This window comes from Ovis aries, chromosome 3 (genome assembly GCF_016772045.2).
Source record: "Ovis aries strain OAR_USU_Benz2616 breed Rambouillet chromosome 3, ARS-UI_Ramb_v3.0, whole genome shotgun sequence".
Lineage (NCBI taxonomy): Eukaryota > Metazoa > Chordata > Mammalia > Artiodactyla > Bovidae > Ovis > Ovis aries.
This window is the reverse complement of record NC_056056.1, coordinates 133587749-133603096: the sequence shown is the minus strand read 5'-3', so window position 1 is coordinate 133603096 and position 15348 is coordinate 133587749. Positions and strand designations below refer to the sequence as shown.

The 15348-nt window shown below is 50.4% G+C and overlaps 1 protein-coding gene across 1 annotated transcript; it reads right to left on the bottom strand.

The window, feature by feature from the left end:
* Window positions 1-7031: 7031 nt before the first annotated feature.
* On the bottom strand, window positions 7032-13992 carry KRT4 (keratin 4). The gene is made up of 9 exons (XM_027967275.2): window positions 13418-13992; window positions 11573-11787; window positions 10441-10501; window positions 10014-10109; window positions 9288-9452; window positions 8908-9033; window positions 8136-8356; window positions 7854-7888; window positions 7032-7745 (listed from the first exon to the last, which is right to left on the bottom strand). Exons 1-9 carry the CDS (start codon window positions 13925-13927, stop codon window positions 7507-7509), a joined length of 1668 nt encoding a protein of 555 aa, XP_027823076.2. The 5' UTR covers window positions 13928-13992; the 3' UTR covers window positions 7032-7506.
* Between the last annotated feature and the right edge of the window lie 1356 nt (window positions 13993-15348).

Here is a 15348-nt window from a genome sequence, read left to right as displayed (position 1 = left end):
CTTACACTCATTTCAGCACCCGGATTATGAAGCTTAAGTAAGTAGCCTAAGTACCTTCTCCCTAGAGAAAAGAGTGAGTCACTGTGTTGCAATGAATAAAATCAAAGCCTCACAGGGCTCCGCAGCCAAGAGGCTAGCCAGTCCATGCCTCTACCTCCGGACAGTTCCGCACACACAAATACACACGTACACAAGCACACGAGCAGCCTATCCTATTCAGAATGCCCATGGAAGGCAATTCATCAGATCTGCTTGCTCGCCTAGGCCAGCCAGGCACCACCCTGACCCAAGGAAGATATTCTTAGACCTAGCTTTAATGCCTTCTGATCCAGTGGGAACTGGACTCCTCTTCATGGGATCAGTGAATTTGGAACCCAACCCTCTCTGGAACTGAAGACCCCTTTTAATATCAGAAATGATCCTGACCTTCAAAACTTATATTTTCAGTATCTTTCGAGAATGTATTTTTTTTAATGAATTCAGCAATACTTTTAAATAAAACTGCATCTTATAATCACATACATTTGAAAATGATAGCACATATATATGAAGACATACTGTTTATTCCCAGGTAGCGCTGGTGGTAATGAACCCTCCTGACAATGCAGGAGACATAAGAGATTCAGGTTCAATGCTTGGGTCAGGAAGATCCCCTGGAGGAGGAAATGGCAACCCACTCCGGTATTCTTGCCTGGAGAATCCCATGGACAGAGGAGCCTGGGAGGCTACAGTCTGTGGGGTCACAAAGAGTCACACACAACTGAAGCAACGTAGCACATACTGTTTATTCAGTCTACAAATGTTTGTGTACATGTGGATGCTCAGAACCCTGACGGTAACCAGCAGCCATCCTAACTGAGGCCCGTCAGCCTCTGGTCTCAAACTCCTGCCACCCAGACTCTTCCTCTGTTGGACAGCTCTGTCCTTTAGACAGGCTCACGGTCCCCAGCTGAAACGCCCTGCTGGACCGTGACCCTCCACACTGCTGCTACAGCCAGTCTTCCTTGCCTCTGTGTCCATCAGCCTCTGGTCCTAGCAGGCCTTCAGTGTGGCCTGAAGTGGAATGGATTTGCTCTCACCTGGCCTTTCAGAGTAACACAGACTAGCTTCCTTGGTTTCTGTATTTTCTTCCAACATTAGAAAATACTGTTGAATTTCCAGAAACTGTCCTCTCAGTTAAATATCCCCAACTGCTTCTCCTGATCTTCAGGACACATGGTTTCTCTTCACTCCATTTTGCTCTTAAAATCATGGCGTCTAAATAAGATAAAATAATCAGAGGAAGGTAACAACCTATAATGGAAAAGAATCTGAATCATTTTTCTGTACACTTGAAAGTAACACAACATTGTAAACTAACTATACTTCAACTTTTAAAAATCAGAGATGGTATAAGTGCACTGAGACTCCTAGGGGGACACTTACTGTCTGTGATGTGGGCACTGCTTCTTCCAGTGCAGATGAAGAGTTTCTGCCCTTCTTTAGCAGTCAGCTCCTATCAATCCTGAGCCAGTGGCGGGGTTAGACATGGGCTTTACCACGTAAGTCAGGGCATCCTGGGTTTGAAGCCTGGCTCTGCCTCTTACTCACTTACTGTGGGATCTCAGGCAAGATCACACAGTAAACCTTCTAGAATCTAAGTTTCCTCATCTGTCAAATGGAAATAACAGATTAATCTTCCATAGCTGTTTTAAGAATTGAATTAAACAATATATGGCAAACACGAAGAATGAGGCCTAGACATTGTTAGTCCTCGGGGGACCCTGGCTGTTACTTTGTTATTTTATGTCACTTTGGGGTGTACTTCTGTCCTAATACAATAATACAGTCTCTTCTGTTGCTCTGGACGATGGGTCGATTCAGCGAATTGACTGCTCTTGTGATGACCCAAGCACTTCATTTTCTCCATGTTTTCGACTTCATGTTCTTCTTTCTCAGATGTAGAGCGTCAGCCCCAGTCAGCCTGCCCTGGGGCTAGGAATCTTTATTGAACACTTGCGATTTTCCAGTCACTGTTTTCAGGCACCGTAAATGCAGTGAAGTTCCTGCTCTGCTAGAGCTCACATGCCAGCAACAAACAGACAGTACAGAAGTAAATACAGGGACCTCTCTGGTGGCCCAGGGGTTAAGAGTCCACCTCGCTGTGCAGGGGACACAGGTTCAATCCCTGGTCAGGGAACTAAAATCCCACATGCCACCGAGCAACTAAGCCCGTGCATGCAGCCTGAGACTGCATGCCACAATTAGATAAAAACCCCACGTGATTCAGCAAAGATCTCACAGGCCACAACTAAGACCCAGCACAGCTAAGGACAGTTTCTGGAAATTCAACAGTATTTTCTAATGTTGGAAGAAGTACAACTAAAAGAAGTACTTACTAAAAGAAGTACACATTATACCAGGCTGCTATAAAATAAAGGCAGCAGAGAAAAAAACTGGTAGGCATGAGAGGCGGAGAAGGCAATGGCACCCCACTCCATACTCTTGCCTGGAAAATCCCATGGGCAGAGGAGCCTGGTAGGCTGCAGTCCATGGGGTCGCTAAGAGTCGGACACGACTGAGCAGCTTCACTTTCACTTTTCACTTTCACTTTTCACTTTCATGCATTGGAGAAGGAAATGGCAACCTGCTCCAGTGTTCTTGCCTGGAGAATCCCACGGACAGGGGAGCCTGGTGGGCTGCCATCTATGGGGTCGCACAGAGCCGGACACGACTGAAGCGACTTAGCAACAGCAGCAGACATGAGAAGGGTGCTGTTTCATTGACAGTGGTCTGAGCAGACAGCTGAGGGCAGTGAGGTGGCAAGGACATGCAGACACCTGAGTAAAGGGTGCGCTGGGCAGAGGAAAGCACATGTGCAAAGGTCTGAGGCAGGCAGGGGAGGAGCGTGTTGCGGAGCAGCGGGGGACCAGCAGAGCTGAAGCAGAGTGAGGGAGGAGGACGGGCATCAGAGATGAGGTCTGGGGCTGGGGGGTGGGGGGGATGGAATCCAGTCACACATGTGACTTTGACACACTAAGACTTGCTTTTACTCTGAGAGGCAAAGCCGTTGAAGGGTTTCAGCAAAGGTCAGCTACAAGGTGACTTTTAAACAAATGAGTCTGGCTGCTCTGCAGATAGATTCTAGGGGTCAAGGGGGAACTGATGAGACCTACTCCACTTTCCTTACCTTTCGAAACAGAAACCCACCTTCTGCTTTTAAGCAGCTCACTTCTACCTCTTGCTGGAAGAGGAAACTGAAGGGCCAGCAGCGACAGAGCATTCCAGAGACAATCAGGGCAGTAAAACTGGATGCGAAGCAAATATATGCCAATAAAAATGAATTTAAAAAAAAAAAAAAACTGAAACGAGGTTCGCCCTGAAGAGCCTTTTATTTATGAAAGACTCCTCTGTGTGATAGGAGCTCTCCACCATACTTGTGCTGAATCTTGTTAGTCTGGTGTGTCCCCTCAAACCAGAAGTTGTAAATAGCAGAAATCACATCTTGTCCTTGCTGGGAAATTCAAAACAAAAATGGGAAGTTAGTAAATAAATTGATTGAAACAAAAGGAAAAAAGAGGAGGAGGGAAAAACATTAAACAATCATTTAACCTGGGGTAGAGAAAGTCAAGGGGAAATTTAAATTGATTTTTCAGTACGGTGATTTTTTAAAAGCACAGCTCTTGCTCTCTTCACTGCAGAATTTCAGGGAGCCCAGCTAGACATAAAGCAGGGGCTGTGATCGTGATAAGAAATAAGGTGACCATGAGATACCGTGTAAGTTATCTAAGGAGATTTAGGAACAGCGATTCACAGTCTCTGGCATAAAGCAGATGCTTAACAAATATTGAAGAAATGACTATCACTATGGCGCAGATAGAAGACAGGGGAATGACAGCAAAGAACATTTCCTCCAGGTGAACAAGCCTGGGAAAGGGGGTGGAGAATCACAAGGCTTAGCCTGACAGCCACGTGGAAAGGCAGTGAGATGCAGAAGTGGCTGTTCCCAGACAGGAGTCCAAAGCATGTCCTGGGCCTAAAGGCCACTCCCTGAAGGCAGGTTCCCCAGAGTTCCCTCTGTCTCTTTCAGACCTGCTGTCTCAGACAAGCCTCATTCTGAGCTTGCCTAGTCTTGGAACACAAAGCCAAAGCCCCACACAAATCAGATGATGGGCCAAGCCACCCTCCACGCCTGGCCTGGGCCTTGCTCTCCAGCCTCCCTCCCGCCGCTCCCTGTTCCTAATCCGGCGTGATGCCAAGCTACTGTGGGTTCTTATACACGCCGTGTGGTGCCTCAATTCCCTGCCTCTACTCCTGTATTCTTACCGCGTAGAGCACCGTACCTCCCTGAGCCCCTTGCCCCAACTCCAGGTCCACAACCCTTTCACCTGATTGACTCTTTCTCAGGCTTCAAGATTTATCTCAGGGATCACCTCCTCCAGGAAGCCTCCCTTGATGCTCTTGGCAAAAGTGAATGCTTCTGGGACTTCCCTCGGGATCCAGTGGTTGAGACTCGGCACTCCCAATGCAAAGGGCCTGGATTCAATCCCTAGTTGGGGAACTAGATCCCACATGCTGCAACTGGGAGTCCACATGCCACAGCTAAGAGTTGTCGTGCCAAAATTAAGACCTGGAACAGCCAAATAATAAAATATCTCTTTTTAAAAACTGAATGCTTCTCCCCTGTGCTTTCAGAGCCTCATTGTTTACATTTACCACTGCTCTTGCTTCCCTGTAGCTCAAATGGTAAAGAATCTGCCTGCAATCCAGGAGACCCAGGTTCGAACCCTGGGTCGGGAATATCCCCTGGAGAAGGGAATGGCAACCCACTCCAATATTCCTGCCTGGAGAATCCCATGGACAGAGGAGTCTGATGGCTACAGTCTACAGGGTCGCAAAGAGTCGGACACGACTGAGCGGCTAACACATACACCATTGCTCTTACCACTCTCTTGAAAGTATGGGAAGTCTCGGCTTAGCGTATCTGCCTCCCCGACAACCCCCATCCTCATGAACCCACAGTCACATGAAACTATGTCCTCCCCAAGGGAAAGAGCCCCGCAGCGATGCCTGCCCAGCTGAAGTCCTCAGACTGTGGATTTTCGGACAGAAAGCTCCCAGTCTGATGAGAGAATGGCTGCAGGCCTCGGAACAGCTTGCAGGGAAGGGAGTGTGATCAGAAGGAGGCCCCAGGAGGCCTAAGGGAGGCCGAGCAGGGTAAGCCAAGAGGGTGGAACGGCTCCCAGGAGGCTTCCTAGAAGAAAGGGTTGCCTCTCAGAAAAGGTTAGGGTCCTGCCCTCTGTCAGTTCACCTACCTGTGCCCTTCCACCACCTCACCAACATGGGAGAAAGAGTCTACTGCTGAGTCCCGATCTTCAACACAGCAAAAGATGGAGCAGGTGCTAAAGTGGCACCTTTTTCTCTCGGCCCACCCTTCCCTTTGCCCTAGCACCGAATCCTGAGGGGGCCACAAAGTGGGTCACAGCTCCCTCAGCCTCCTCCCTAAGCGGCTCTTTTATGTTAAACAGGAGTCTTCTTAAATAAAGTTTAAAAACACACCTGCGTAGCTGCTTGCCTACAAATACAAACCTGTCTATGCTAAGATACACACGTACATGTCTCCTCTACCATCTAACTTTGCAAGTCATTAAATTCAACTGAGAAGGCCCCCGAGAGGCCCCGCAGTGACACTCCTGTGCTCCCGCCCACTCCGAGCACAAGAAAGGCATTAATCTGCCAGGCTTCTGGCTTTCAGCTTCTGGTGTGGCTCACTGTGACCTGCAGCTTCCTGGGGGGTGAACTTGAGAAGCCCCTCCCCTGCTTTTAATCCTTGACTCCTTCTTCCACCCCAGAAGCTCAGGGGAAAAGGCGTATTCAGCAGCCTCCCAGGGGAGGGGTGCAGGAGAGGAAGAAGTCCAAAGCTTCCTGCTCTGCCCACAGGGTGAGCCCCGGGACAATGCGGAGATTAACTTGTGAAGGAGCAGCCAGCCAGCCCAGGGAGTGGCTGCTTCTGGTACGAGGCCCCCGCCAGGGAGCACAAGCCCCTGAGGTGCACCCTTCACTGCTCTGCCCTGCTGCCTTAAGCCTGCCTGTGAGCAGAGACTGGCCTGGGCAAACCGTGTGCCCTCCGTCTGCACACAGTAAGGGCCCCTGGGAGGGACCATGTGGAACGATTGGAGTCTGCAGACACTCCCCGGCAATGGAGGGTGGGAGGCACCAACTGACAGCGGAGGCGGGGAGGGGAGTGCAATCTGCAAACACAGCAAGAGGGATACAGGTCAGGCCGCCCACGGGAACTTTGCTGAAGAAGGGAAGATGGTGATGCTCCAGGTATCATGGAGTCGGTCCAGAAACAGAGGGTCCACAAAGGCTGTATGCCCAGACCCCCACCTCCAATTGTCCAACCAGAACCTCCAGGGCTGGCCCCAGTCAGGCATCCTCTACTGCCTCCACTCTCCCACCACAGGGACAGCCATTCAGATAACCCTGACAGAGTCACCTGAGGACAGGGGCAAGTGAGCTCGGCCTGAGAGCTCTATTAGAGCAACATGTTTTCACTGCTCCATCCAACAACCGTGACTTTGTTGATTGCGCCAACAAGTTCCTGAAAGCCTTGCTGACCTGGAGGCAGAGCCAGTGCCTGGAGTTCCATGAAGACAAGGAGGCCTTGCTAGACACTAAGCATAAACTCTCCATAAGCACCATAATCTCTTGTTCTGTATTCAGTGGAGACCCCTGACTGCCTGACCCCATACCTTCCCTACACCCCACGCCTCCACACTTGCACCCCTTCCCTCCGGATGCCTGGGTCTCAGCGCTGAAATGGTACTGCCCTGCTTGCCTGCAGTGAGCGGTCTCTGTACAACTGTTGGCTGTTTTGAGACTGTGCTCCTATTCTGTAGTCAGCCTTCAGGCTTCACACACCACACCTCTCCCAATAATCTGGGCAGATGACCTTAATAGGGACAGACAGATCCCTTGGGCCCCAGCCTCTTTCCCTTTCACCAGAATTCTGGGGACTTCTCCCCAGGAACAACACAACTGCTCAGAGATGAATGACAAAGGCGTTTTATTGAAGATTCACCCAAAGATGGATAAAGGGAAGGAGAAGAGTGGACAGGGTACTCGGGGGTTCTCGTCCCGACCTTGCAGGGTCGGTTGCTGCCCAGTGATGGAGAAGGAGTCTGGTCCTGATGTAGAGGGAGATGCAGGATCTGGTAGGAGGCAGCATTGGGCTGGGAGGGGACACATGACCCTGATAATCCTGGAGATGAGGTACCTGGCTGGATTCTTCTCTGTCCATGGGAGGTAAAGAGTCAGCTGACACCTCTCCCATTCCAGCTGGATCACAAGCCCAAATCAGGAAGAAGCTACCAGACTCTAAGAGAGCAGAGTCCATGTGCTGGCACTGAGGTGACGCTGGTAAGATGAGCCCCAGGAAAGGGGGGGTGGAGGTGGGGGTGAAGGAAGCAGAGACACCAGGTCTGGGCAGGCTGGCCGCAGAGGGCTGCAGGGCCCCTGTCTCCTTTATCGGAAGGATTTCTTGGACAGGGTGGTGGTAGAGATGATCTTGCTGCTGGAACTGCCGCTGATGCCACCACCGAATCCAAAGCCACTTCCAGAGCCAGAACCCAGGCCAAATCCGGAGCTGCCTCCTAACCCTCCACCGAGGCCGCCTGCGCAGGAGCCAGAGCCCAGGCCAAATCCAGAGCTGCCTCCTAACCCTCCACCAAGGCCTCCTGCGCTGGCAGCGCCGCCAACTACAGCTGTGGGAAAAAGGCAAAGACAAGGTTACTCCATCAGCACTGTTACCGGGAATCTCACCCCAAACCAGGGCGAACAAACAGCCACAGCAGGGAGCAGACAGTACTTACAGATGCTCACAGCACTCTGGCACTCTCCAGACATTCTGTGGGGGATAGAAAGAGCAGTGAACCTCAGCAAGCCTGGAGCCACGCTTCATTCAACAAGCCGGTGGCAGGCACCCTCCCCCTTGTTAAGCAGCTGAATTGAGGCCTGAATGTGAACCTGTCACGTAACAACATCCCGGTTTATAACACGCCAGCACTGGACCGGTACTTCAGAGGCACCCTGGACTGGCCATGGCTCTGGACCTTCTCCATTTCCCCTGTTCCCATCCTGCCTTCCCCACTCACCGGCACTCCTCGCCCTCTAGCAGCTTGCGGTAGGTGGCGATCTCAATGTCCAGGGCCAGCTTGACGCTCATGAGCTCCTGGTACTCTCGCAGCACCCGGGCCAGCTCCTCCTTGGCCTTCTGCAGGGCGGCCTCTAGCTCTGTGCGCTTGCTGTAGGCATCCTTTAGAGCCACCTCCCCACGCTGCTCTGCGTCGGCCACGGATCCCTGCAGAGTCTGGCACTGAAGACAATGGCAAGGGACAGGCAGTCAATCATTAGGGCCTGTTGTCAAGACCTCGAAATCCGTCCCCTCTCCTGTAGCCACTTTACTTGGCTTCGGATGTTAGGATTCTGTCTGTCCTGCCCACCTTCCCTGACTCATGCATTTTATTCACTCCTGCTAGAGTCCCCCAGTGCCCCCACCTGACTGATTCAACAAAAATAAAACAAGCAATGAAAAAGAGCCAAGAGACCTTATTTACTGAGGTGTCATATCATGTTAACTAGGTTACTGCTGAAAAGATATGGGTATGACTTGTTCATTTTCAGTAACTAAGTCGTGTCCGACTCTTTGCCACCCCATGGACTATAGCCCGCCAGCTCCTCTGTCCATGGGATTTCCCAGGCAAGAATACTGGAGTGGGTTGCCATTTCCTTATGCAAAGAGCTACAAATCCCCTGCAGACCAGCTCAAGGTCCTCTAGCCTGATGCCTTGTCTGCTTGTCTACTCTGGAGACATGTCTCGGGCCCCTGGCCCTGTAGTGAGGCTCTCGGGTAGAGGTGACACCTACCTGCTTCTTGATGTTCTCGATCTCAGCCCGCAGCCTCTGGATCAACCTGTTAAGCTCTGAAATCTCATTCTTGGTGTTCCTCAGGCTGTCTCCATGTTGGTCCACTGAGGTCTGAAGCTGCTGGACCTGAGACCCAGGGAAGCAAGGGTCAGGGCCGTTTGGGTGGGGTCTATCCTCCGATGAACTCAGCAAGAATAGCCGCAGGTGGCAGGGGTAACACAAAATGTCACGTAATCTCCAGGCAGACCAGGATCAGTGATGCCCAGAAGAATCAGTTTACTTCTGACTTCTCCTGGGCTCGAGCTGATGATGGCTTGCTCACAGACATCAAAAGCAGAGCCCCAGAAGCCATCAACTCCGGAGAGACCCCCAGCACTCACCTTGGTCTGATACAGGGCCTCAGCCTCAGCCTTGCTCCTCTGGGCAATCTCCTCATACTGGGCCCGGACCTCAGCAATGATGCTGTCCAGATCCAGGTTGCGGTTGTTGTCCATGGAGAGGACCACGGATGTGTCGCTGACCTGGGTCTGCATCTGGGACAGCTCCTGCAGGGAAAATGTCTCATATCAGGCCTACTGGAGGGTCTTCCCTAATCTCTGACACCAGAGACCCACCATCATCATGGAAATGGCCATGCCACAGGCTCAGATGGGAGCCGACTTGGCATTCCCAAAGTGTACAGAAGAGGAGGAGGGGTAAATTTCTATGTAGAAATCAAGTGGCTGGTGACATCTCAGGACAGAAGAGCAATGCCTGTAGTCTTCCCTGCTCCCTGAGGACCACAAGTCACTCCAGGTCAGGAGGCTCAAGTATGTTGGCATGGAAGGGAAGATAATGATCTTTCTCACTGGAGAAATGCTAGACGGCAATCACTTCTATCCCGTGCAAACTTCAGGTCTAATCCTCTAAGACGACCTCTGGTTTAGGAAATCTCCTGGTTTCAGTTGAATCTCTCACTTCAATCCTTTCTATCCATGACCTTGCTGAGAGCCCATGGCCCTGAAGTAAGGGAGTTGCAGTCCTTTCAAAGGACTATCAGTTCCAACCAGCAGCCTCACAGGTGGAGGCCTTCCCTGAATGGAGGGGGTTGAAGATGGAGTCCTCACCGCAGCATAGAGGATCCTCAGGAAGTTGATCTCATCGTTCAGGGCATCCACCTTGGCCTCCAGCTCCACCTTGCTCATGTAGGCAGCATCCACGTCCTGCAGAGGAGAAGGGAGGATAAGAGACAAGGTGCAAGCATTCCAATGAGGGGCAGGGGGCATTATGTGACACACAGAGGTAGCACCAGGTGAGGTGGTGAGGGCCTCTTATATGGCCCATTCTGCCCCTAAAGCCACCTGCAGACATGGAAGTTAATTATCCATATGGCTTTTTTCACAGCTTTAATTCCTAGTTCAGTGAGATCTGGATAGTACCAAGGAACAGTGAGGGGGGCGGGGGAGAAGGTCAGGATGAACCAAACCATGATTCAAGCCAAAGACCACTCCTGAGGGAATTGGGAGCACATCCCTACCCTCCTTCAACCCTCACCTTCTTGAGGACCACAAAGTCATTTTCAGCAGCTGTGCGTTTGTTGATTTCATCTTCATACCTGGGAGTGGGAAGATGAGAAAGAAAGACAATAACTCCACAGCAAGCTAGTGTTTCTCACGCTTTCCTTCTGGTTTTCAAACATCTATTGGAAAAACTCCATCTAATTGGCTACATTTTCCCATGTTCATGCAGATATTAATTTCATTTACATTTGCTGAGTAATGACCTTGTTTGAGATACCCGTCTAGATTCTAGTTTATTCAGAGGAGTGAAAACCAAATTTTCAAAAAGACTGTTTGCAAGAGATAAGATGTGAGGAGAACAAGCATGATCTGGCTGATTTTATTTCAGTAGAAGAGCTGTCCTTTGGCCATTAGGTGGACTAAATTCTTAGGAGAGTTGATGATGCTCCAGTTCTTTTTCTTTGGTATGAGAGTGAGTTGAGAGAGGGAGCTGGTATTTTTCTGTTTCATCCCATAATGAACATACTAAGAGCTACTGTGCATTCAATGATCATTATATGCCCAGTACTATGCTACCTGCTTTCTCTATCTCATTTAATGTCATTTAATTCTCTCAACCTATAAGGTGGAACTATTATTCCCATTTTAAAGATGAAGAAGGACTTCCTTCATGGCCCACTGGTTAAGACTCCGCACTCCCTCTGCAGGGGGGCATGAGTTTGATCCTAGGTCAGGGAACTAAGATCCCACAGTCTGAACAGTGCTGCCAATAAATAATAATAATAAAGATGAAGAAAACCAAGATTCAGAGAGGTTAAGCAAGACAGCCGAGATCACGCAGCTTCGTAAGTGGAGGAATCAGTATGCCAAGCAGGTCCATCTCTCTTTACAGCCTGTATTCTTCTCACCCTGCTGTGTTACTTTTCATCTGTTTGATATATGCCAACCCCAGCTCCCTGGATCTATCACTCATTTTCTGTTTGGGGCAACTTAGAGCTGACAACATCCTATTTTAAAAAGTGACCATGTAGATGCAGAACAGACTAGAGGTTATCCCTGGCTCTTCAGGGTCTCTTCTGAGCCTGGGATTCTAAATGACTGAAGAGGAGCCCTGGGCCGGGACACAGTCAGACAGATTTGTTGGACGGCATTCGCTCCCTACATACTTGGTCTTATAGTCCTCCACGCTGTCCTGCATGATCTTCAGCTCAGACTGCAGGCGTCCTTTGTCGTTGGCTAAGGTATCCACCTGCTTCCTCAGGGCATTGAGGTAGGCCTCAAAGAAGGGGTCAAGGTTTTTGACAGATGTGGTGGTCGTCTGCTGCTGGAGGAGTTTCCACTTGGTCTCTAGCACCTTGTTCTGCTGCTCTAAGAACCGCACCTGTATTTAATAAAGGCACCAACCGACAGATGAGAGGCTGAAACTCTGGCAGGAGGGCTGGACCACACCAACCCAGTCAATCCAAGCCAACCTGGCAGCCCGAGAGCTGTCGGAGTAAGGCCACCACCTTACAACTGCAGGCACCATCTGCTGGAGTCGATATGGCAACCCCCCTCCACGGAAGCAAGCGGCCCACATGTGTTGGGAAGAACAGAGCAGAGCCCACGCATTGGGGCCTGACTGTGCAGCAAGAACAACTGGACCGCAGGGGTCCAGAAGCCCTAGGAAGAGTTGCTAGGAAGAACATTGAACTTCTATGAAATAATAAAACTAATTCAGAAAATACAACCAGAGCCTAGGGGCTACTGCATTCGATGTGACCTCACCCAAGGCAAAGGAATGATAAACTCACTGAAGATGTTTTTAAACAAGCTTTCTTATAAATGGACCTCATGTGTCCCTGTGAACCTGTGCACAATGGAATATAAAATGTTTAAGATCAAGCCCTAGACATATTCTGAGTCTCATAGACTCAGTCCTGCAAGGGAACTTCCCTGAACTTTCCCTCTAGGAAGAGATCTAGCCAGATAAACCAAGGTGTAGCATGACATTTCCACATTATGTGCCTCAGAATAGAAACGAAAGCAGATAAGTGTGACTGATCATGATTTGAACTTAAACCGATGATGGGAGATAAGTAAGCGCCCAACCGTCAGTCTTACTTTCACCTCTGTAGGTCCTAGAGTCACAGTGAAACCTTTTAAGCTACGAGGGATTTCTTCAAGCTAGCAAGAACAAATATTCCCATTCAATCTACTCCAAGATCGTTCATTCTTGCCCCATTCATCTAAGAGAACTAAGACTTCATTGCACAGAGAACCAGGGCACCCTGGGCCAAATGTGCTACACCCATCCATTCAGTCATTCATCTTTGAATTAATGACTCTCTGGAAATAATCTGTTTGCTATCATGCATCACACATAAACATAGCATACAGCATCAAAGTCTTGAACCTCTACTAGACCTTGCATGGAGAAGGAAAGTAGACCACACACACAAAAAAAGGAGCAATTCAGCCCACTCCTCTTCAAAAAGACTCCAAAATGAGCAATTTTGCCCAGAGTCAGGAGGATGAACGCAATGACCTTCTGAGGTCCTCATGGGACCTGGAATTTGCCACTGGAGTCAGTCCCTTTCTCATTTGAGAAAGCAGCCTGGTTTTCTTCTGCTCCAAAATCGGAAGTGCCAGTAGTTAAGCAATCATATTAACTAGAATGAATTAACTATATTATTAACCATGTTATTTCTGAAACCAAAATCTAGAGAAAAAGCAGAGAAACGATGAACCCACTTTATAGCTGGGGTGACTGGGCCCAGAAAACTTGAATGATTTGCCCAGAAGCATATAGCAACCTCGGGGAAATTCAAACATTGAACTGCTTTGAGCATCCTATTTTCCCACCAGCCACAGGACAAAAGAGAAAGAGTAATGGTTCTTCTTAACTGGGTAGAAAACAGAGGCCCAGAGAAATCCACAGGTTTCCCAAGTCTGCAGCAGGCTTAGGGATGAGATGCTGGGACTCAGAAACCCTGGCTTCTACCGCCTTATCTGACCAAGGGGCCGCTCACCTTGTCGATGAAGGAGGCAAACTTGTTGTTAAGGAGCTTGATCTGCTCGCGCTCCTCAGTCCGGACCTTCTGGATCTCAGGGTCAATCTCCACGTGGAGTGGGGTCAGCAGGCTCTGGTTGATGGTGACCTCCTGAATCCCTCCAGCAGGGCAGACTGGGAAGCCAGCACCGCCTCGTCCACCGAAGGAGCCCCCGAATCCACCGCCAAAGCCGCCGGCGCCAAAACCAGAGCCAAAACCTCCAGCAGCGCCAAAACCTCCAGCAGCCCCAAAGCCACCTGCAGCCCCGAAGCCGGCACCCTGCCGGCCCCCGGCCATGCTGATGGAGATGCTCTTGTTCCCCCCGAGGTTGTAGAGGCTTCTGCTGCCGAAGCCCCCAGAGGAGCAGCGGCCTGCACCCCCGGACAAGGAGGCCGAGCTGAAAGCAGCCTTCCTGACCCCACCTACGATGGCCGAGCCGCAGCTAAAGCCACGGGGCCCGCCTCGGACATACTGCTGTCTGGCGATCATGACTGGAGAGAGAGGAGCGAGCTCAGAGTTGTCAGGGAGAAGCGAGAGGGGCCAGGTCACTGACTGCAGCAACACCGGTCTGGGTCTCTTATATGTGCTGGAGAGCAGGGCTTGGTTGCAGGGGCATAAAGGGAAAAATCTGAAACATCTCTGGGCTTGGCCTTTGGCACTGGCCCATCCTTCTTGCACCTGCTGAACATGTCACAAACACACCTACAGAAGTCATTCGGAGGGCACACTCTCTTCCCAGAGAAGCTGAACCAGTGTCCCAGGGCCTCCTGGGTCACAACTGCCGCCCCCCACACACACACACACCCAACACTGCACTCTAATCTCACCAGCCTCCAGGGGCCTCCCTGCTCCAGACAAGACAACCGTCGCTCTGTCGCTCACTCCACAGAATTTGGAACCTGACAGGCTGACTTCAAATGCACACTTTGCACACCTGCAGCTAGTCATTCTCTGGTGCTCAGTTGCTTCACCCACAAACTGAAAATAATACGAATATTTGCCTTCACCTTCTGTCAAGATCCTGAGATTACAAGGAACAAGGGCTCTGTAACCTGTCAGAGACTGCACATATATTTGTCACTAGCATTACTATTCCTCTGTGTGCGCTTGGCCCCGAAAACGGCATCCCCGGTGTCTCAGATGGTAAAGAGTCCACCTGCAATGCAGGAAACCCAGGTTCAACCCCTGGGTCAGGAAGATCCCCCTGGAGGAGGGCATGGAAATCCACTCCAGTATTCTTGCCTGGAGAATCCCATGGACAGAGAAGCCTAGTGGGCTACAGTCCATGGGGTCACAAAGAGTCAGACACGACTAAGCAACTAACAAGCACACACACACATATACAAAAGGGGAAATCCATAGTCCAACCTTCTAGACTTCCAAACCGGTAGATCGGGACTCAGCTTGGGACTTCCTTGCTAGTACAGTGGTTAAGAATCCACCTGCCAATGCAGGGGACCTGGGTTCACGCCCCCAGACTACAAGCCTGTGCACCACAATTACTGAGCCCGAGCTCTAGAGTCCACGCACCACAACTCCTGAAGCCCACATGCCCTGGAGCCCATGCTCTGCAACAAGAGAGGCCACTGAAATGAGAAGGCCACACACCCCAACAAAGAGTAGCCCCAGCTCTCTGTAATTAGTGAAAGCTTGTGCACAGCAACAAAGACCCAGGGTAGCCAAAAATAAACAGTTTTTTAAAAGACTCAGCTTGGCTTTATGCACAATTATTGAAAACCTGCTATCTGCCAGGCATGGAGCTGGAGACGAAATACAGGTGACGCTGCCTCAGGACTTTACATTCCTTCTTGGGACTCCAGCCTGCATTTACCAGATTCTAGGTCAGCATTCTCCAGGCTGGGTCCTGGCTGTGTGTGCCGCGCTACTCCGTTTGCTGCCCAGTCATTTGC

Coding starts and splice junctions, on each gene's coding strand:
- KRT4 (XM_027967275.2), bottom strand. CDS start 13,927: ATGATCGCCAGACAGCAGTATGTCCGAGGCGGGCCCCGTGGCTTTAGC. Junction 11,788..13,417: donor TTGCCTCCTTCATCGACAAG/GTGAGCGGCCCC, acceptor TATTAAATACAG/GTGCGGTTCTTAGAGCAGCA. Junction 7,889..8,135: donor CTAGAGGGCGAGGAGTGCCG/GTGAGTGGGGAA, acceptor TATCCCCCACAG/AATGTCTGGAGAGTGCCAGA.